Below are 22,958 nucleotides of genomic sequence, written 5' to 3'. Positions count from 1 at the left end.
TGAGATTTTTGAAGAAGTCCCTTCCTGGATGTAATGGTATTACCTGGTATAGATATAGTATTCTCGGTAATATATTCATTTTAATTGAACTGATTCTGCCCATCAATGACAATTGTAGCCTATTCCAGATTTCCAGGTCTTTTTTTATTTCTTTTAGTAATTTCGTGTAATTGTCTTCTTTGATCGTGGTTGCTTTCACCGTCAGCCAAATACCTAAGTATTTTATCTTCTTTACTAATTGGATTCCTAATTCTTCTTCTAATTCCAATCTCAGAGTCTGGGTCATATTTTTCGTCATTATTTTTGTTTTTTGTTTGTTTATTTTGAGGCCCGCGACTTCCCCGTATTCTTCTATCATCGACATCAGTCTGGGTCCAGATCATCTTGGGTTTTCCAAGTTGAAAATTACGTCGTCTGCAAAGGCGAGCAATTTGTACTCCTCTCCCCAGATCTTGAGTCCTTTGATTTCTTCCTCGTTCCTTATTTCATTTAATAATATCTCCAATGCTATTATAAATATTAGCGGTGACATGGGACATCCTTGTCGTACTCCTTTCTGAATATCAAAAATTTGTGTCATGTCACCGTTTATTGAGATTTTTGCTGTTTGTTGGGAATAAATTTTTTTAATCAGGTTATGAAATTTCTCTCCACAGTTCATTAGTTCAAGGTGTTTTATGAAAAAAGACCAATTTAAATTGTCGAAGGCCTTCTGGGCATCAAGGGAGATTATGGCCATTTCTCTATCTATCTTCTGATCATTCTGACAAGCAACACCGATACTTTCAACAACATATTATCAGGGGATCACTGTACAAAACATGGCAAGAGATTAGAAAGCATTACACTAAAATTCCACAATGGTTATCGACTATGGAAGCACTAATCTTTTTTTTAGTTTTTAATGGTTATTAATTGTTTAGTTTTAATTTGTTAATGGGTTTTAATTCGCACTGTTTTAATTCGGGCCAAAGTATATAATTCTTTTAATTAATTTTAAATTTTGTATTGTTATGTATTTTAGTTTTGGCTGTGCACCACCCTGAGTCCACTAGGAGAAGGGCGGTATATAAATTGAATAAATAATAATAATAATAATAATAATAATAATCTACCCCAATGCCATGGACATAGAGAAAATGAGAAGTTATAAAGAATTATTGGACAATGAAGGTGAAGTGGTTCGGGAATAACGAGAGGCACAAGCAGGCTAGTGACAACAGCTCTTTAATATACAGTGAGACTTCAGCAAAAACTCAGAGGCTGCAGCCCTCCTTATATACAATCCTGGAGGGACTGTCAGCCAATCAGAAACTCAGGCAGGTTTGAAACTTCCGCTGAAAAGTATCAATACATAACACCCCTCCCTTCCCAGAAGGTACTAACACTCAAATATTTACATAAGTACACACAAAATCTCGCAGGTGCCCTGGCCGAGTTCTCGTCCTAGTTGACCTGCGCAGTTCAGTGTTTGGTGGGGCGTCGAGCTGGTCAGAGGGACTTTCTGTCTCTCCCGGCTCCGCCAATGGAACCTCCTGGATTTTGTCTGGGGCATGGTTATCCCCAGTTGGGAGTGGTGACTCGCTGGGGCAGCGCTGGAACCAGGGCTTGTCAGCTAAGTATTCTCTCGAACCCGGGCTTGAGTTAGCTGTTTTGGGAAAGTTATTGTAGTTAGGTTTGGAGATGTCTAAGTTGATGTTTGCTTCACCGACTATTCTTTTTCTAAGTTGGTCTATGTGGCGTTTCCAGAGTCTGTCCACCCCTACGTCTACCGTGTATGATTTTGGGCCCGTTATGCCCACTATGGTTCCTGCAACCCATAGAGGTCCGCTAGCATAATTGCGAGCGAACACCGGGGACCCCACCTGGAACTGTCTTAGTCCGGTGGTCTCTCCCTTGAAATTCTCGTGTGTGTAATTGGGGTGAAGCCTGTCTAACACGCACCGAAGCTTCCTACCCATGAGGAGTTCGGCTGGGCTTCTCCCTGTGGCCGTGCATGGTGTGGCATGCTGGACGGCTAGAAATTGGTCTATCCTGGCCTGCCAGTCCCCTTTATCTAGCCTGGACAATGCTTCTTTGGCCGTTCTTACGAAACGTTCAGCCAAGCCATTAGAAGCCGGATGGAACGGGGCCGATAGGGCATGGCGGATGCCCAGCCCGGCCAGGTAGCCCTCAAACAGGGTCGCTGTGAATTGAGGGCCGTTGTCAGATACCAGAGTATCCGGTAGGCCATGTGTGGCAAATAGCTTGCGAAGGACTTTGATGACTGCCTCGGCTGTGGTAGAGGGCATTAGTATTATTTCGAGCCATTTCGAAAAGGCATCGACTACGATTAAAAATGTTTGCCCATGGAAGGGGCCGGCAAAATCAATATGGATCCTCCCCCATGGTCCTTTTGGTTTCTCCCACTCTCGGATGGGCGCTATCGGGGGATCGGGCCGAGACTCCTGACAGGGTCTGCACTTCCCCACCCACTCGGATATGACTTGGTCCATGTTGGGCCACCAGACATAACTGCGGGCTAAACTTTTCATTCAGACAATCCCTGGATGCCCCTCGTGCAGTAACTCCAGGACCCTCGTTCTCAGTTTCGTTGGTATTACCACCCTATCACCCCACAACAAACAACCCCCTTGCATAAATAATTCGTTACGTTTGTTAACATAGCCCTGGTACTCCCCACCGACCGCCTTGACTGGCCACCCCTTAAGGACCCAACCCATTACAGTACGAATTACAGGGTCCCTAGCAGAGGCTTTCGCCACCTCGCAAGAGGAGATAGGTCCCAAAGTCATGGTGTCGATCAGTAGAACGGGGGTCTCCGGCGTGGGGTTGACCAGTAAGTCGGGGAGGGGGCAGCGGCTGAGGGCATCCGCGTGGCCCAAGGTCCGTCTGGGTCGATGGACAAGCTGGTATGAATAGGCCGACAGGAAAATGGCCCACCTGGTCAACCGTGGGGACAGGGCGGCGGGGGTGGGCTTGTCACCGGCCAAGAGTCCAAGCAGGGGCCGGTGGTCAGTCACAAGTTCGAATTGGCGGCCATAGAGATATTCATGGAATTTTTTAACCCCCGCAATTGCAGCCAGAGCCTCTCTGTCCAACTGACTATAGTTCCGCTCTGCGCTTGACAGGGTGCGAGAGTAAAATGCAATAGGCGCCTCTAAGCCGTTTGGTAGTCTATGGCCTAGGACGGCACCAACTCCTACGGGGGAGGCGTCACAAACCAATACAAGTGGTAGCGCCGCGTTGTATTGTATTAAGAAGCTATCTTCGGATAGAAGTCTCTTTACAGCCTCGAAAGCGGCTGCTTGGGCTTTTCCCCAAACCCAAGGTACATTTTTACCTAAAAGTTTGTGTAAGGGATCTGCAACTGTGGCCTTGTCCTTCAAAAACATTGAATAAAAATTGAGCAGTCCAAGGAAGGCTTGGAGCTCCGCTTTGGTTTTGGGGGCTGGTGCGTTTTTGATTGCTCTCACTTTACTTTCGGTGGGGTGGATGCCTGTGCCATCCACCCTGTACCCCAAAAATTCGACGGAGGGGACAGCGATCATGCATTTATTTTTCTTTAATTTAAGTCCCGCTTCCCTAAATCTGGATAGGACATTCCTCACTCTGTCCCCTAGTTGACGTTCATCCTGAGCGCTGATTAAAACATCGTCAAAATAGGGCACCACCCCCGGGAGCCCTTGCAAGAGGCGCTCCATGGTGCTTTGAAAAAGGCCGGGTGCGACACTCACCCCAAACTGGAGCCTGGTGCATTTGAATGCACCCCTATGAGTTACAATTGTCTGTGCCTCTGCCGTGGCGTCGTCAACTGGTAATTGTTGGTAGGCCTGAGCTAGGTCTAATTTCGCAAAAATTTTGCCGGGCCCCAGGGAGTGTAGTAGATGATGCACGATCGGCACCGGATAGGCGCTCGGCTGCAAAGCCTTGTTGATCGTGCACTTGTAGTCGGCGCAAATTCTGATTGAGCCGTCAGATTTAACTGGGGTCACTATGGGGGTCTCCCATTTCGCGTGGTCAACGGGGACCAACACCCCTTGTTTAATTAATTTGTCCAGTTCCGCATCGATCTTTGGTTTTAATGCGAAAGGCACCCGTCTGGCTTTAAGTCTTATTTGGGCTACGTTGGGGTCTAGGTTTAGGGAGATAGGGGTCCCCACATACTTGCCCAACGTGTCCCTGAAGACGTCTTGGAACTCGTTCAGGAGGCTGTCCTTCAGTGATGGCTCGGACATTCGGTGGACGCCGGTGAAGCCCATGCCAAGGGCTCGGAACCACCCCATGCCTAGAAGACTGGGTAGCTGCTTTGACACGATGGTCAGCGGCAGGTCTTTTTTGTAGTCTCCGTAGGTGACTCGGAACATGCCCACGCCTTCGAGGGGGACCCGGTTCCCCTGGTAGTCTAGGATGCGTAGTCTTTGCTTGGATAGCTGGTCCTTCCGGAACGATGGCAGGAGGGTCTTCAGGGTTGCCCACGACATTATGGAGAGAGCTGATCCGGTGTCGATCTCCATCCAGCATGGCTTGCCGTTGATTTCTACCACCGTGCTGACTTTGTCCTCGATCGCTGTGCTGGCCTGGTCTATGTGTACGCTGCGGCCATCTCGCGGTTCAAATTCGCGCCGTTTCTTCACGCCGCCTTCTCTCATTGGATGCTTCTGACACGTTGATTCTGGTTGGCTACGGCGCTCACGTGGTTGGTGTTTTCTGGGCAGAATGGCTCTACAGACTCGCGCCAAGTGCCCTTTTTTCTCGCAACGCCTGCAAATAGCCTCTCTGTATTTGCAGGACAGTCTATCATGGTGCCCGCCACAGCTGGGGCAGTTTCGCTGAGGGCTGCCTGCGTCTTTTCTGTGGTGCTCTGTTCGGAAGACGTCCTCATCAGACTCGGACTCCGAGCTGGATCCGGCGTCTTCCCTGTGCACTGGTGTGGACTTGGGGCTGTCTTTGCTGGTCAGCGGACGCTGCAGCGTTTCTGCGGCTTTTGTTGAAGCTTCATGAGCCCTGGCCTCGTCTAGGGCTCCAGCAAGCGTTAAATCAGGCTTGGCGAGTAGACGCCTTTGTAGCCTTATGTCTCGAACCCCACAGATTAGTTGCTCAAGCAACGCATCGTCCAAGTCCCTATAGTCGCAGTGTGTTGCGGCTTTTCGCAGGCTCGCCATGTACGCGCTGACCGGTTCTCCCTCTCGTTGTACGGTCTGTCTGAGTTGGTATCGTTGCACGAACTTGGAGGGCACGGGAGCGTAGTGAGCCCGGAGAGTTGCCATCAGGGTGTCCCAGGAAACGGTCTGGACCGGCGTTGGCTCACAAAGTGACTCCGCCATCTCGAACACGTCCGGTCTGCAGTGGCTTAGGAAGAGGGCTCTCTTCCGATTAGCGGAGAGCCCTTGCATGTTGCTGGCTTCGAGTGAGCATTCAAACCTCGTTAGGTACGAGACCCATTTTTCACGGGTCGGATCAAAAGGCTTGGGCGGAACGTAGGCAGACATGTTCGGTATGCCTCCTGTAGTTCGCCTCGTCGCCTAGCTGAAGCTCGTGGTCTCACTGATTCACCTCTTGTGGCCTCAATCCCACCTTCGTCGCCAATGAAGTGGTTCAGGAATAACGAGAGGCACAAGCAGGCTAGTGACAACAGCTCTTTAATATACAGTGAGACTTCAGCAAAAACTCAGAGGCTGCAGCCCTCCTTATATACAATCCTGGAGGGACTGTCAGCCAATCAGAAACTCAGGCAGGTTTGAAACTCCTGCTGAAAAGTATCAATACATAACAGAAGGAGATTTACAAACAAGACAAGAATTAAAAAATCAGGGTATAGACATTGATTGGTGGCCATATTTGCAAATAGAATCAAGATATAAAACAGATCGGACACAATTCGGATTTCAAAACGAACCAAATGAATTAGATAAAATATTACAAGGTACAAATGAGAAAATGATAACCAAAATTTATAAGTATCTAATAAATTACCCATTGTCATCTATTTTTATATCCATCCTCACATTCGTTAATTATGTAATTATGTAATACAGTTGTTTAATACAAATTCAACTTTTTAATATAAATCAATTAGTTATATAACTATCTTTTTTGTATATTAATCAATATGAACATGAATATTCCAATTATTTCCATGCAATCCAATTTCTTACAAATCAATTAATTATATTTACCAATAATAATAAACCAAATAATTTCCCCCATATATTCCTCCAAACCACAACTTAACCATTTTTGCTTTCAACACAATATACAATTAATAGTATCTCAATTATTACACTTCCCTAGTTAAATAGAGCTTTTTTTCTTTTGTGTTTTAAAATCTTGAACTCTCCTCTTTTGCCCTAAATTTCCCATTGTTTGCACCTACCTTTTTTGGTGAGGAAAAAGAAAAGAAATCTGCCTCTGCCTAATTTTCCAACGTAACAGCCAACACCCTGCTTTACTTTCAATTTCGTTTTCAGCTTGATTTGCATAAGGAGAAAAAAAAATCTGCTCCAGCAATTTAGCTCTTTGCAGCAAGCAGCTGAGCCCTGCGCAAAACAGCTGAGAGCAAATCAGCTGAGAGTCGGGAGGCAGATCTAATCAACGGGCTAATTAGCCTATGCTGAAGTTGAAAGGAGTTGTTTTTTCTTGCTGTTTGCTTGCAAGGAGGTAACTGCTGTGAGGCACAGGCCAAAGGGTGGGGGCCGCTTAGTGCCCCCCTGTTGCCCCCTTTTCCCTCTAGCGCCCCCCTGCTGCCCCCTTGCCTCTTTCCGTCCCCCTAAGGCATGGTACCGCCCACTTTGGGAACCACTGGCTTAACTACTTAACTACTTAACAACCGGTTCTACCGAAGTAGAATCCCACCACCGGGTCTACCCATTTATTTTTGCAGACACCGGTCATTTGTTTTCTTTTAACACTGATCAACTGTAGGGCGGCCCTTTGAAGCCCCGCGGCAAGAGTTTAAACAATTTTTTCCCTCTAGCCATCAGCTGGGACTCAGGAGGCAGCAATAGATTGGGAGTGGGGCCAAATAAAAGGTAAGAATAATGCGGGGGTGGGAGGCGGGGGGGAGAACCGGTTCGGTGACATCATATCGTCACCGCTACCGGCTCGCGGGAACCAGGCCGAACTGGGAGGAACCCACCACTGCCTCTGTTGTTTTTAATAGTTCTAGCTGTTCTTAAACTGCCAAGGGACCTCAGCAGCCAGTGGTGTATTAAGTTAAGCAAATCAATCCACCAATGTCCTCTGCTTAGTTGTCCATCACAGTTAGAACCTCAGTCTGATGCACGAACCCCCAAGGTTACCCCGACATTGAGAGTCCCTTGGACTGCAAGGAGATCAAATCAGTCAATCCTAAAAGAAATCAACCCTGACTGTCAGATACTGAAGCTGAGGCTCAAATTCTTTGGTGAGAAGAAAGGATTCATTGGAAAAGACCCTGATGTTGGGAAAGATCGAAGGAAAAAGGAGAAGGGGATGGCAGAGGATGAGATGGATAGATGGTGTTATTGATGAGGTGGGCATGGGTTTCGATGAAGACAGTGGAGGACGGTGGGGGCTGACATGCTGTGGACCATGGGGTCACGAAGAGTAGGGCACGACTTAGCAACTGAACAACAACAAGTCCTCCTTCCTATTCCAACATTCAGCATTTGCTGGTATTGGAGGATTGCCAACTGACAAGGGCAACTGACCTGGGTAGGTTTTGCAGGTTAACCTGTTTGCCAAATAGTGAAATTTCCTAGAACATGGATGCCAACATTATCACCTGCCCGTAACAAAGATCAGATTACTGCAGTGGTGAAATCTAAAATTTGTTACTACCAGTTCTGTGAGCGTGGCTTGGTGGGGTAATGTGACTAGGTGGGTGTGGCCAATTTTTTTTTTTTTACTTTTAAAACCATTTTTTTTACAACCTCTTCGGCGAAGAGGTTGTAAAAAAATGCTTTCAAAAGGCTCTGACGATCCCAGCTGAGTTGCCTGATCGGCAGAGGCTTTTTTTCTTTTAAATGCCTCTGCTGATCAGGCAACTCAGCTTGGATCGTCAGAGGCATTTAAAAGAAAAAAAGCCTCTGCCGATCAGGCAACTCAGCTGGGATCATCAGAGGCTTTTAAAAGCATTTTTTCTATAACCTCTGAAGAGGTTGTAGAAAAAATGCTTTAAAAAGCTTTTGACGATCCCAAATGAGCTGAGCGATCATCAGAGGCTTTTTTTTTTTTACTTTTAAAAGCATTTTTTTGGCCAAAGAGGTTGTAGAAAAAATGCTTTTAAAAGTAAAAAAAAAAAAAAGCCTCTGATGATTGTGCAGCTCAGCTGGGCATGGGGGAGGCAGGGATTTTTGCTACCGGTTCTTTGAACCACCCGCCTCCATCGCTACCGGATCAGGCAATCCGGTCCAAACCGGGAGCATTTCACCCTGGGCGGTGTGTAACGAAAGCAAGATTTAAAGGAAACGAAGTTGAGCTAGTTTGTAAGGAAAACAAGTACTGTCAAGGTTCAGTGCAAGCCATACTAGTATTCCAAACTAATGAGTCTTAATGTCTGGTTAAAATGGGTAGTACTTCCATTTAAAGAAGAAAAGCATAGCTGAGACTATTGCTATGATTTTTTGCTCCTATATTCTGTTGTTTAGGTATAAATTTAGTTAATGTAGAAATTTTACTTACAGCCTATTAAACAACAGAGCTAGCTGTCTGCCTGCAATCATGTGTATCTAGTAGGAGTAAATCCCACTGAAAGAGAGTAGCCTTACTGCCAAGTAAACATGCATAGGCTTTATGTAGTTGAGAGATAGGGTATCGATTAGTATCAGGTGTATTATAGAGAGAAATGAGAACTTCTGTAACAACAGATACTTTGTGCCCAGACCAGGTGTTTTTTTGTGTGTGTGTGTGTGTGTGTGTGTGTGTGTGTGTGTGTGTGTGTGTGTGTGAGAGAGAGAGAGAGAGACAGACAGACAGACAGACAGACAGAGAGAGAGAGAGAGAGAGAGAGAGAGAGAGAGAGAGAGAGAGGAAGGAAGGAAGGGAGAAAGAAAGAGGAAGGAAGGGAGAGAGAGAGGAAAAAAAAAACTGTGCTATTATTTTTAATTGTTCCATTATTTATCATGTGTTAATATTTTACACTGTCCCTACACCTAGAGTGATTTTACTGCCTTTCTTTTGCCCAGGGCTACCACATATTTTTCAGGGATTTACATGCATTCAATGTCTATAGTCCAGAGCATAAATATGTGTGTGTTTATTTTGTACATCAGGTTGTATAAATCCATCTTAATATGCTATTCCTGGTATGTGATGTTTTGTATACATACAGAGAAAGAAGCACTCTTGTGATTTTTGACTTTTAGGCTTGCTGTCAAACATCAGCCATAATACTAATGACTGTTTTGAACAATATGCAGGTTGTATTACACGAATGGCTATTTTATATGTGAAATTATGACTGAAATACAGGTGAAACTCGAAAAATTAGAATATCGTGCAAAAGTTCATTTATTTCAGTAATGCAACTTAAAAGGTGAAACTAATATATGAGATAGACTCATTACATGCAAAGCGAGATAGTTCAAGCCTTGATTTGTCATACTTTTGATGATTATGGCTTACAGCTCATGAAAACCCCAAATTCACAATCTCAGAAAATTAGAATATTGTGAAAAGGTTCAATATTCTAGGCTCAAAGTGTCCCCCCCTAATCAGCTAAGTAAGCCATAACACCTGCAAAGGGTTCCTGAGCCTTTAAATGGTCTCTCAGTCTGGTTCAGTAGGAATCACAATCATGGGAAAGACTGCTGACCTGACAGTTGTGCAGAAAACCATCATTGGCACCCTCCATAACGAGGGAGAGCCTCAAAAGGTAATTGCAAAAGAAGTTGGATGTTCCCAAAGTGCTATATCAAAGCACATTAATAGAAAGTTATGTGGAAGGGAAAAGTGTGGAAGAAAAAGGTGCACAAGCAGCAGGGATGACCGCAGCCTGAAGAGGATTGTCAGGAAAAGGCCATTCAAAAGTGTTGGGGACTTTCACAAGGAGTGGACTGAGGCTGGAGTCAGTGCATCAAGAGCCACCACACACAGATGGATCCTGGACATGGGCTTCAAATGTTGTATTCCTCTTGTCAAGCCATTCCTGAACAACAATGTCAGAAGCGTCTTACCTGGGCTAAAGACAAAAAGAACTGGTCTGTTGCTCAGTGGTCCAAAGTCCTCTTTTCTGATGAGAGCAACTTTTGCATCTCATTTGGAAACCAAGGACCCAGAGTCTGGAGGAAGAATGGAGGGGCACACACTGCAAGATGCTTGAAGTCCAGTGTGAAGTTTCCACAGTCTGTGTTGATTTGGGGAGCCATGTCATCTGCTGGTGTTGGTCCACTGTGCTTCATTAAGTCCAGGGTCAACGCAGCCGTCTACCAGGAGATTTTGGAGCACTTCATGCTTCCTTCCACAGACGAGCTTTATGGGGATGCTGACTTCATTTTCCAGCAGGACTTGGCACCTGCCCACACTGCCAAATGTACCAAAACCTGGTTCAATGACCATGGGATTACTGTGCTTGATTGGCCAGCAAACTCGCCTGACCTGAACCCCATAGAGAATCTATGGGACATTGCCAAGAGAAAGATGAGAGACATGAGACAGAACAATGAAGAAGAGCTGAAGGCCGCTATTGAAGCATCCTGGTCTTCCATAACATCTCAGCAGTGCCACAGGCTGATAGCATCCATGCCATGCCGCATTGAGGCAGTAATTGATGCAAAAGGGGGCCAAACCAAGTACTGAGTACATATGCATACTTATACTTTTCAGAGGTCCGATATTGTTCTATGTACAATCCTTGTTTTATTGATTTCATGTAATATTCTAATTTTCTGAGATTGTGAATTTGGGGTTTTCATGAGCTGTAAGCCATAATCATCAAACTTATGACAAATCCAGGCTTGAACTATCTCGCTTTGCATGTAATGAGTCTATCTCATATATTAGTTTCACCTTTTAAGTTGCATTACTGAAATAAATGAACTTTTGCATGATATTCTAATTTTTCGAGTTTCACCTGTATTTCTGCACCTATATTGGTTTTCACTGTCAGGAAGTTTCTCCTTAAGTTTTAGGTTGCTTCTCTCTTTGTTCAGTTTCCATCCATTGCGTCTTGTTTTGCCTTCTGGTACTTTGGAAAATACATTGCCCCCCCCTTCTTTCTGGCAGCCCCTTAAAAGCCTGTTGCCTATCACACTCTTGGGCAAAGCATGTGAGCCATTTCCTCCTTTCAGTGGTCCATGAAAGTACAGCTATAGTATGGAGATAATAAAGTTGAAAAAAGGTGAACAACATTTTTACAGAACTATAGATACGTTGAGGCTGGGTGTGACAAGGAATGGCTGGGAAGGGAGGGGCCAGGCGAGGGACCCCTTGACGTGAGTGACATTGAGTTGGCCACGCCCACCCACCCAGTCACATGACCATCAAGCCACGCCCACTGTCACATGACCATCAAGCCACACCCACAAAATAAGCCACACCCACAGAACCGGTAGTAAAAATGTTAGAACCCACCCCTGGGCAGTGCCATTCTGCATGCTTGGCCCCTGCCTCCTACGACAGCCAACTCGATCCTGAGCGAGCTGGATTGCTTCATCTTTAGAAGGGGAAAGCCTGCATGGCCACGGCTGAAGAACCGGGGAGAGGCGTGGGTGGCAAGTCAGGAGCAACGCTTGGGCCAGGGGTCAGCCCCCCACCAGGCTGCAGCAGGAGGTAGAGGGAGGCAGGCTCCCAAACGGCATCAGCCTGCGGACATCAGATCAGCTGCAGCGCGCTGTGGAGAGCATGGCTGATGCGCACACAGACTCCGCTGCAGCAGTGGTGCTTTGGTGGCTGGCCGGCCGAGATGTCTCCACTTCTCACTCAGCTGCTTTCCCACTTCTCAACTGCTCCTCCTCGGTCCGCCACCTCCTTCCCTCGCTCCGCTTTCTGTCTCTCCATTGTGGTGCAGCACCCGGGATCCACTTCGACAGCGACGGGGTTTGAGGGATGGTCAATCCCCATTCATGGCGTGGCTGCCGACCACAGCGGTGGGGAAGGCGGAAGGTAATCTCGCCCACCAGACCAGCCTGGTGGGGGTGGGGTGGGGTGGGAAACAGAGCAGCACTGAAAACAGCTGAAAGTGTGTTCAAGTCCTGCAGATACTAAGAGCAGACAGAATTGCAGAATCATCAGGTAAAATGAAGGGAGAAGGCTTATGTATATATATCAACAACAGCTGGTCTCAGGATATAACTAATATATAAATTCTGTGATGAAAACTTAGTGTCTTTACTTATCAACTGTAAACCATTTTATTTTCCACGAGAGTTTTCCTCATTTCTCCTAATTGCTGTGCATGTTCCTCCACAAGCTTGTGTAAACAAGGCATTACGAACTCTAGCTGACCAGGTTATGGAGGCTGAAGCCAAATACCCAGATTCACTGGCCATTATTTTGGGAGACTTAAACAAAGCAAACTTAAGGAAAGAGCTTCCAAAATATTTTCAGCATGTCAATTGTCTCACTAGAGTCAAGAATACTTTAGACCATTGCTACACAACACTAAAAGATGCTTATCGGTCTTTACCACGAGCAGCTGTGGGACACTCTGATCATTGCATGATTGTACCTGCTTACAGACAAAGACTTAAAACCACGAAACCAACAATTAAATCAGTGAGGACCTGGACTGAGGAGGCAAAGCTAAAGCTACAGGCCTGCCTTGACTGCACTGATTGGAATGTTTTCGAAAATACCTCTGCAGACCTAGATGAATTTACAGATACTGTAACATCATATGTCAGCTTCTGTGAAGACCTATGTGTACCGACCAGGAACTTGCGAATACACAGTAACAATAAACCTTGGTTTACTGAACCAGGCTCAGTTTTCAGCTGTGCGACAGCCTGCAGACCTCTGCCAGTGAAAACAGATCTTGGAGGGCTGCATGCAGCCCGCCCGGGCTCTATTTTCAGTTGTGACGGCCTCCTGCAGCCCTCTGCCAGCAAAAGCAGAGCAGAGGGCTGCAGGAGGCTTTTGCAGCCAAAAACGGAGCCTCTGAGGGCCGTGCATGGCCCTCCTGAGCTCTGTTTTCTCTGGCAGAGGCACCGCAGGCCAGTCCTTCACTATTTCCAGTGTGGCCCCGTGGGTCAGATCTAAGGCCCACAGGCCTTGAGTTTGACACCACTGCTCTATCCCATAGAAGAGCTCCTCCTGGTCATCCCAGTCAGCGCTTGACTCTTGCAAGGCTGGTAGCTTCCTAAATGGGGTTTGTTGGGGTATTGAGTGTGAAAACAGTGTACCAATTGCGACACAAGAACATCTGTTGCTGCTTCCCATGATCTTTCAGACTGGGTAGCCTTTCCAGTCTATTTGACTCTCTTCCCTCTGTCTTGAGTCATCTGCAATTCTAGCCCCTTTCTTTTCTATGTGCATCTTCTTCCTCTTTTCTACACAGTTTTTGCCAGTTTGAGCTGTTCTTTTAAGGGGGTTTGGCTTGCTTGTTTGCTTGCCTCTCATGCAGAAAACCTATGACGTGAGGAATGGTGCTTTCTTGTCTGGTTGTTGATAAGACCCATGGGTAGAATCCATACTTTGCCTGGATTCTAGGCAATAGTGGAGTGTGCAGCATTGTTGTAAGCAAATTCTTCAAGAAGTATCAGATCAGTCCAGTTGTCTTGCTGTTAAGAAGTATAGCATCTTAAATATTGCTAAAGTATTTGGTTAGACTTCTCAGCTTTTCTGTTGGAAGCCAGATGATGGATAGATGACACATGGATTTTAATACTTAATAATTGCAAGAGGGCCTTTGAAAATTTGGAAGTAAATTGACTTCCTCTGTCTGTTATGACATGATTGACCAATCCTCTATATTTAAATATGTGGTCCTAAAAAGCTGAGTCGTTTCTTGGGGCATTGGTAGACCTTTGGAAGGAATGAAATGGACCAATTTGGTCTGGATGGGAGTCAACAGGCTCAGACTTAACCCAGACAAGACCAAATGGCTGTGGATATTGCCTCCTAAAGACTATGTCGATTGTCCATCCTTGGTCCTGGAGGGGGAGAAATTGTCCCCCTCAGAACGGGCTCGCAATCTGGGTGTCCTCCTAGACTCACAGCTAAGATTGGAACAACATCTGACAGGTGTGGCTAGGGGGACCTTTGCACAGGTTCGCCTCGTGCACCAATTGCGACCCTACTTGGATCAGGAGGCTCTCCTCACAGTCACTCATGCCCTTGTCACCTCACGGTTGGATTATTGCAACGCGCTCTACATGGGGCTACCCTTGAAAAGTGTTCGGAGACTACAGTTGGTCCAGAATGCAGCCGCGCGAGCTAATGTGGGTGCACCTAGATACACCCACATTACACCAATTCTCCGCAAGCTGCAGTGGCTCCCTATCGGTCTCCAGATGCAATTCAAGGTGTTGGTTATTACCTTTAAAGCCCTATATGGCTCATGGCCAGGCTATCTTCGAGACCGCCTTCTACCGCATAGCTCCCAGCAACCGGTAAGATCCCACAGAGCTGGTTTCCTCCGGGTCCCGTCAGCTAAACAATGTCGGTTGGCGGGCCCGCGGGGGAAGGCCTTCTCTGTGGCTGCCCCGGCTCTCTGGAACCAATTACCTCCTGAGGTCCGGACCGCCCCCACCCTATTGGCCTTCCGGAAAGCAGTGAAGATCTGGCTTTTCCGGCAGGCCTGGGGCCGTTGATCTCGCTACGGTGATCTTGCGAGACCCGGCCATAGAATGGAGTGTATGGGTTTTTAATGTTTTCTTTTAAAAAATTTTTACGGGATATTGTTCGCATTGTTTTTTTGCTGTAAGCCGCCCAGAGTCCCTAGGGAGTTGGGCAGCATAGAAATGCGACTAATAAATAAATAAAAATAAAAAAATAAATAATAAATAAACAAATCCATTACTACCAGTATGGTATTATATCCTCACACTGGAGGGTGATCAGTGATGAAATCTTGAACAACAGTGTCCCATGGATGGCGGGGTGGGGGTGGGGGGGCATGTTTAGCAGTTGCAAGAATCCAGCTGGCTTACCAGGAATTGGTTTGCTCTCCAACAAATATGACAAGAAGAAACATTAAACCCTAATTTATCTCTGGATGCAGGGCCACCAAAATACTCTGAGGGCTCTTTATTGAGTTCTGAATATCCCCCCATGCCCTGCTGTTTTCTTCTTGTGGTATAGCTGTAATACCTTTTCCCTTAGGGGAAGAGGCACATATAAATGTCCACTGTGTAATAGCTACCCTTCTGCCATTGTGAAAGGCAAAACAATTCCTTGTTGGAGTTTCTTGAGTTCATCCATCTCGGTGCTGCCTTACAATGGGACTCAAAGTTTCTTGACTGAAGTTTTGTTGCTGGGTGTGTGTGATTAGGGAATCTCATACTCCAGCTTGTGTGAGAGGGCATCTGGAAGCTTTTTCTGGGAACCTGGGACATAAGAGATGCAAAAGTCAAACCAATAAAAAATTACACCTACCTGATTTGCCAAGGTGTGAAATATTTGGTGGTTTGTAACACTTCTAAATTTTTATGGTCTATATGGACTTGTGTAGGGTGGGTTGCTCCTTCCAGCAGGTGTCTTCATTGTTGAAAGGCAGTTTTTACTTTCAGTAGCTTTTTATTAAAAATGTCATAATTTTGTTCTGGGTTGAGCGTTCTGTAGTAAAATACACATGGGAGTAAATCCCTCCACCCTCCTCTGCTTGGAGTAGAACTCCAGTTGCCACATCTGATGCATCTGTTTGCACAACAAAGGAGTGGGAGGAGTCACGCCAGGGCTGCCTCCAATCCCTAGGAAAGAAATGACTCCATAGATTCAGGGAAAAGGTACTTTTACTACGAAAGAACTGATTGCAGCAAAAGTCAGGTAAGGTCTGAAGCAAAACGCACTTGAAGAAACAAATTGAAACTAACCCCAGAGCCCACCCCCAGTAGCCAGGGAGGCAGAGTTCAATCATCAGCCAGGAAGATGTTTTGGGAATGTCTCTGGTCCAGATGCTTCGCTCCTCCTTTGTGCATGCCGATCTCAGGACAGTTGGCCTTGAAGATGTTAAACAACCCAAGCTGGCCTCTCTGAGTCCAGGTCTCCCCATCGCTTTTCAGAAATTCCAGTTTCACCTACTGCACGCTTCCCCTCCCAAATACCCATTGCTTCCCTCCTCCCGTTTCCATGGCAGCAAGCTTCAAAGAAAGCAAAGATGACCTGGCTGACACAAAGAGATTAGATGCCTATCCCTCCTGGTTAGTGACAGCCTCCAGGACAGTGACACAGCCAGGTGAGTTCAGGCAGTGATAAATTCCTCACTGTAGGAGGGGACATTTCCGGGACCTTTTAAGGATACCCTGGTTTACCCCTTCCTTGAAAAAACATCTCTTGATCCCACTTATCTGAACAATTTCCATCCAGTCTCCCACCTTCCCTTTTTAGGGTAGATGGTAGGGAAGGTGGTTGCTTGGCAGCTTCAGAGGGTCCTGGATGAAATGAACTATCTAGAGCAGTGGTTCTCAACCTTCCTAATGCCGCGACCCTTTAATACAGTTCCTCATGTTGTGGTGACCCCTAACCAGGGGTGGGTTCTAAAATTTTTTACTACCGGTTCTGTGGGCGTGGCTTATTTTGTGGGCATGGCTTGGGGGTCATGTGACCGGGTAGCCATGGCTATGTGTATAGGGACTACTCAGAGGGCTGAAAAAAGTCATTTCTGACAGGTCCTCGCACTTTTGACTGGTCCTCGCACTTATGACCATCCTCACATTTATGCCCGTGCAGCATTCTTAACAACCATGACACTCATTTCACAACTGCTTCTCTTCACCATGGTGATAAGATAGGGCAAAAAACGTAAAATGTGAGGACAGTTGTAAATTCGAGGACTGGTCAAAAGTGCGAGGACCAGTCAAAAATAACTTTTTCAGCCCTCTGAGTAGTCCATATGCATAAAAGGATATAGCAATAGAGAGGGATGAAGGAAGGGAAGGGAAATTAGAGTAGGAGTGAAGGTAAGAGAGGGAGGAAGAGAGGAGGAGAAGGAGAAAGGAAGAGGAAGTAGGGAGGAGAAGAAGAGGGGGGAAGAGAAAGTAAGAAGGAAAGAAGAGAGGTGGTAGGTTTGAGGAGAACGATTGCTGTACAATAAAAAAGATGAAAGGGAAGAAAACCAACCCCAAACAAATATAAAGATCTTAAGATAAAGAATGAATTGTTAAACTTGAAAGAATAAAAGAGAACAAATATGAATAAATAGCAATAATTAGAAACACACATACAAACATACAATGTATTTTCTTTGAACAGAGTATTTGGCCAGTTCACAAATTTAAACAGTGTTTAGTCATTTCAATTAAATTTACAATTTCTATATTTCCTTTTTGCCATATTTATTCCTCATCTATTTTTTAAAAAAACCAATATTACCCTTCATCCTCATCTCTAATCTTAATCAACTTCAATTTTTCCCTTCTATTCTATATTATACCCCTTCCCATTGTCATCTATTTTTATATCCATCCTCACATTGGTTAATTATGTAATTATGTAATACAGTTGTTTAATACAAATTCAACATTTTAATATAAATCAATTAGTTATATAACTATCTTTTTTGTATATTAATCAATATGAACATGAATATTCCAATTATTTCCATGCAATCCAATTTCTTACAAATCAATTAATTATATTTACCAATAATAATAAACCAAATAATTTCCCCCATATATTCCTCCAAACCACAACTTAACCATTTCTGCTTTCAACACAATATACAATTAATAGTATCTCAATTATTACAATTCCCTAGTTAAATAGAGCTTTTTTTCTTTTGTGTTTTAAAATCTTGAACCTCCTCTTTTGCCCTAAATTTCCCATTGTTTGCAGTTTTGCACCTACCTTTTTTGGTGAGGAAAAAGAAAAAGAAATCTCTCTGCCTCATTTTGTCACGTTGCAGCAAAGACCCTGCTTTACTTTCAATTTTGCTTTTTCAGCATAGCTAGGGGAAAAAATATCTGCTCCAGGAATTTACCTCGTTTGTTTTCTTTTAACACTGATCAGCTGTAGGGCGGTCCTTTGAAGCCCCGCGGCAAGAATTTAAACAGTTTTTTTCCCTCTAGCCATCAGCTGGGACTCCGGAGGCAGCAATAGATTGGGAGTGGGCGGGTAAGCGAACTGCGACCGGTGATCCAACAGAGGCAGAGGGTGAGGGTGAGTGAAGGCATGGGGGGGGGCGAGAGAGGGCTTTGGCGACCCCTGTGAAATGGCCATTCGACCCCCAAAGGGGTCGCAACCCCCAGGTTGAGAACCACTGATCTAGAGCCCTTCCAGTCAGGTTTCAGGCCCAGTTATGGGACAGAAACAGCATTGGTCACACTTATGGATGATCTCTGGCGAGAGCAGGCTAAAAGGTACTGCATCCATCCTTGCTGTCCTTGACCTCTCAGTGGCTTTCAGTATTATTGACCATGGCATCCTTTTGGGCCAGCTGCAGGATGGCACAGTCTTGTGCTGGGTTGTCTCCTTTCTCCAAGGCTGGTCCCAATCAGTGTTGATAGGGAGTGAGAGGTCCAGTCCATGGCCACTCCTTTGTGGCATGCCGCAGGGCTCTGTACTCTTGCCACTCCTTTTTAACATCTACATGAAGCCTCTGGGTGAGATCATTCATCACCATGGGATGAGGTACCATCAGTATGCTGATACTCAAGTTTACATCTCTATCCCGGGTGACCCAAATGATGCTGTCGCTGCCATTTTGCGGGGACTTGAGGCTGTGGGGGCCTTACCACATTGCGGGCGACATTTGGCCCACGGGCCTCGAGTTTGACATGTCTGCTCTAGGCTAATTCCTCTTTTGACTTTGCCCCCAGGTTCTGTCACTCCTCTTACAGAAAGACACTTTCATCAGAAAAAAAATAACAGTTCATTTAGTGACCGTTCAAAGTTACAACAACACTGGAAAAAGTTACTTTTCACCATTTTTCACACAACCATTGCATCATCCCCATGGTCATGTGATCAAGATGCAGATGCTTGGCAACTGACTCATATTTATGATGGTTGCAGTGTCCCTGGGCCATGTGATCACGTTTTGCAACCATCTGACAAGCAAAGTCAAATGAGGAAGCCAGATTCACTTAACAACCATGTTACTAACTTATCAAATGTGGCAAGAAAGGTCATAAAATGGGTTAAAACTCACTTAAGAATGTCTCACTTAGCAACAGAATTTTTGGGCTCAATTGTGCTTGTAAGTCAAGGGCTACCTTGTATTCTTCTGTCCCCTTTATCCCTTTAAAACTGTCTTGAATCGCAGTCTTGTTAAGCTTTTTGCTTTTAAATTAAAATCCTTTAAGATAGCATTTTTTTTCTTAATTCCAAAAAGACAACTCAGGGAGAATCTTTGTTCTTCTCTGCCGTTTGGAATATCTCTCTTTGGTTGTAAAATAATTATATCACAATGTATTTCAGGAAGTAAGGTTTTTGCCAGTCCATAAAGACTGCACAGTTTAGGGCACTTTGATATCCCTTCATCTCCCAAGCCACACAACTCATGAACAACCACAAGCAGCTCAATTCCTGTGGCTTCATTAGGAGCAGCTATACAGAATACAAATGGGTGGCCCCCTGATCTCTCCTTCCTCCAGATAGTTTTTCATCAGCCAGTTGAAATGTCTAACTTGCCATAGGGTCTTCACTTTCTCCTCTTCTCATTGTTGCTGCTTCCTTCAGTCAGCTATGTTTTACATTTTCTGTATACTTTTATCCAGTATCTTTGTACATTAGCTTATGCCCATTTGAACTTCTAAAGAAATTGTGGAAAAATATCTTCTCAATAGACAAGTTTCTTTAATCTAGATATAAAGTTAATATGCACTATGTTCTTGACATTGAGAATGATGCAGCTTTTGTAACATTAGTGTCTTGGTTTTTGATACGTAGATTAGTTTGCTAAACTGCTGAACAAGATGTTTGACTTTTATTTTACATGAGTTGCTGAAATAACTCTTCTGCTTGGATTACAACTTGGAGTTTCATGTTTTTATAACATCAATTCTTGTGTGTGTGTGTTCTCTCCTTACTATTTGAAGAATTTTCATGTTTAATGCCAATCGTGTGCTTGTGTATGTGTGGCTGTGGCTGTGTATTTATTACAATATAGTTAATTGTTTTTCTCTCCTTTCCTAGGTATACCCAGGACTGATGGTGACAGCTGGCCTTATACATTGGATCTTAAATATGCTCAATATCACTGTCCACATAAGAGATGTGTGTGTGTTCCTTGCACCAGTTTTTAGCGGCCTTACATCAATTTCTACTTTTCTTCTTACCAGAGAACTGTGGAACCAGGGAGCTGGGCTTCTAGCTGCCTGTTTTATTGCTGTTGTACCAGGTTACATATCACGATCAGTTGCAGGATCTTTTGACAATGAAGGAATAGCTATATTTGCACTACAGTTCACATATTACTTGTGGGTAAGTACTGCTGTATAAATTCTGCTTACTTTTTAAAAAATCTGAATGTGCACAATAATTTCCTATTTTTTTAATAGTCACTAGAAATAAATATAGCTAACAAAGTTTTTCTACTGCTGTTTGCTTTTCAAAACAAATGAGTACGTGGTCTTTAAGATAACAGCTCAAACATTTTTTCTTGAATATGCTTAAAGGATCAGATGACTTTATAAGGTCTTTTTCTGATCTAGAAAAATGGTAAATTCTGAAAAACATTCAAATAGAGTATAAGATAATGTTGTTAGGAAAATCCATCTGGTTCAGTTCCAAGCTGAGAGAAGGACGCTGCAAACAACATGGAGGCTGATTGGAAAGAAAGTTTATTGATGAACAGAACCACACACAAAGACAGTGTGCAGTTCTGGGTCAGCTGACCAACTAGCTGAGTGAGAGGAAGGGTTCTTATATGTGTTTTTGAAGTTTGGGATTTGTGCAATATGGGGTTTGTGTTTCTAAAGGGGATGTTGGGCAATTCCCATTGTGGCTGATGGCTTATGTCCTGTGCTGGATTTTGAATGAGGGGCTGCTTATTATAATCCTATTACTCGGCTTTTGTTAGCTGTCAAACTTTGCTGTAAGGGGTTTCTAAATATCCTGTCTTGAATGGACTTCTGCCGGCAGTATTCGCTTTGCTTATGAATGGAGCCATCTAGATAGTTGCCTTCCTCTTTCAATAAGCTCATTATCTCCTTAAGTGCTGGCATCAGCTGTGGGCTATTAAGAAAGACTGGGGGCTGCTTTCTGCCTCTAAGATCATGTTTCTCCATTTCTCCTTTGGGGAAATATAATATTCTGCCTCTTCTAATATTTTCCAAAATATTTCATTCTTCTCAGAGGGGAGGCTTCCCACAATAAGATAAGATAACCTTTATTGTCACTTTTTACTGTGAGCACAGTTTTTAAAAATGGTATAATTTTTGTCTTTTCTGCTATAATTAAAACTCAGACAACTTTCTTAGGTGAAGTCAGTGAAAACTGGATCTGTCTTCTGGATTATTTGCTGCTGTCTATCCTACTTCTACATGGTAAGTGGTAGAATGTGAATGTGTAAATGGTCAGATTTTTATTAGTACGCTGCTTTTATTTATATATTAAATATTAGCACAAGTATTTTAAACTTGTTGAAAATTCATATTTCATTTAATCTGTATTAAATGCTTCAAATTCTTCTTATGGTAAGTTAGAAAACCAATATTATTAGATAATACAGAGATGAATACTTTTTTTCTTTAAGACTTTTATTCTTTCAGCTGTAATGTGTTAGTTAGAAGCTGCATAATGGTTGTGGGCAGGCTAAAAATTAAATGTGAACAATACTACTTTTCTCTTTTCCTCTTAGCCACCTGGCTTTGTGGAGGGCAGAGGTATTTTTAAAGTTAACTGAAGGCAGCAGAGATGGCCACATCTGTTGTACTGAAATACAACTTCAGTGTAGAAAACGAGCATGCTTTTATAGTATACTATTATGGCTGTTTTTGTATTCCTGAGTTAGCATCCTCAGCAGACAATGTGAGTTGATAAGTTTTTAAAGCAAGTCTCTGCAAATTAATTAGTGACAATGTCAGCCTCCGCTTTCTTGCTCATTGCTTACTTGCTCGGCTGCCATGAAATGGGGGGAGGGGGGAGCTATTGGAATTCTTGGAAGGTGGGAAGCGAACTGGAGGAGAAACGAAAGTAAAACTTTGCTGCAGCGGTTTTCTTTGAAGCTGGCTGATAACGTCTCCAGGTCAACGGTCGTGGCATAGCAAGAGGATGACACTGCCAGACATTTGCTCCCACATGACCCCTGGAGAACCTGTGGATTGGATAATTTACGATGGACAGTTGGGGGGGATGCTTTCTATATGTGATTTTCGCACCTTTGCTTCAGACCTTGCTTTTCTTTGACTGCATTCAGTTCTTATCCAGTAAAAGTTACCTTTCTCTATGAAAATGGAGTCGGGGGTTTTCTTGCTTGGATAATGAAAGGAGACTGTCCTGACAGACAAGTCTCTATGGTAGGGTTGATCGAAAATGAGATGACCTTGCTCACATTAGCTGATTTTCTTCAGGAGTTTTAGAGAATTATTAAATGAGGGTCAACAATGAATTGATAAATAACTGAAGACATTCTTGGTATAACTAGCCACCTTCATGCCCTTTCATTTGTTAGTTACATTTTATTTGAATAATTCAAAGAAGTTAGGTTTCAGTTCTTTTCCCCTGTGTTGCTTCATAAAGCAATATGGAAATATTGCAACATACAGTATTAACATACAGTGTAAAAGCAAAAAATGTTTCTTCAGTGAGGATCAATTATAACCCTAGAAACTTTGTAACTATGTAAAGCAGCTTACCACAGCAATTGCTATTCATGCTGCTGTTAAAATATTTTACTGATTATACAACTGAAGTATTTGAAATAGGAAATTGTTATT

At 44.1% G+C, this 22,958-nt stretch overlaps 1 protein-coding gene across 1 annotated transcript in view; it reads left to right on the top strand.

Annotated features, from left to right (window-relative positions):
- The window catches only part of STT3B (STT3 oligosaccharyltransferase complex catalytic subunit B), a 521,911-nt gene that overhangs the window by 224,809 nt on the left and 274,144 nt on the right, over positions 1-22,958 (top strand). Inside the window, exons 2-3 of the mRNA XM_070944376.1 lie at positions 20,215-20,502; positions 21,501-21,566. Coding sequence (XP_070800477.1) covers positions 20,230-20,502; positions 21,501-21,566 — 339 coding nt within the window. The 5' untranslated portion in view covers positions 20,215-20,229. The remainder of the gene's footprint in view (positions 1-20,214; positions 20,503-21,500; positions 21,567-22,958) is intronic.

The sequence above is a fragment of the Pituophis catenifer genome, unplaced genomic scaffold (genome assembly GCF_029215685.1).
Source record: "Pituophis catenifer annectens isolate HBS135680 unplaced genomic scaffold, rPitCat1.0.hap2 SCAF_5, whole genome shotgun sequence".
Lineage (NCBI taxonomy): Eukaryota > Metazoa > Chordata > Lepidosauria > Squamata > Colubridae > Pituophis > Pituophis catenifer.
Note: the sequence above shows the minus strand (reverse complement) of the source record. Positions and strands in the feature narration are given on the sequence as shown.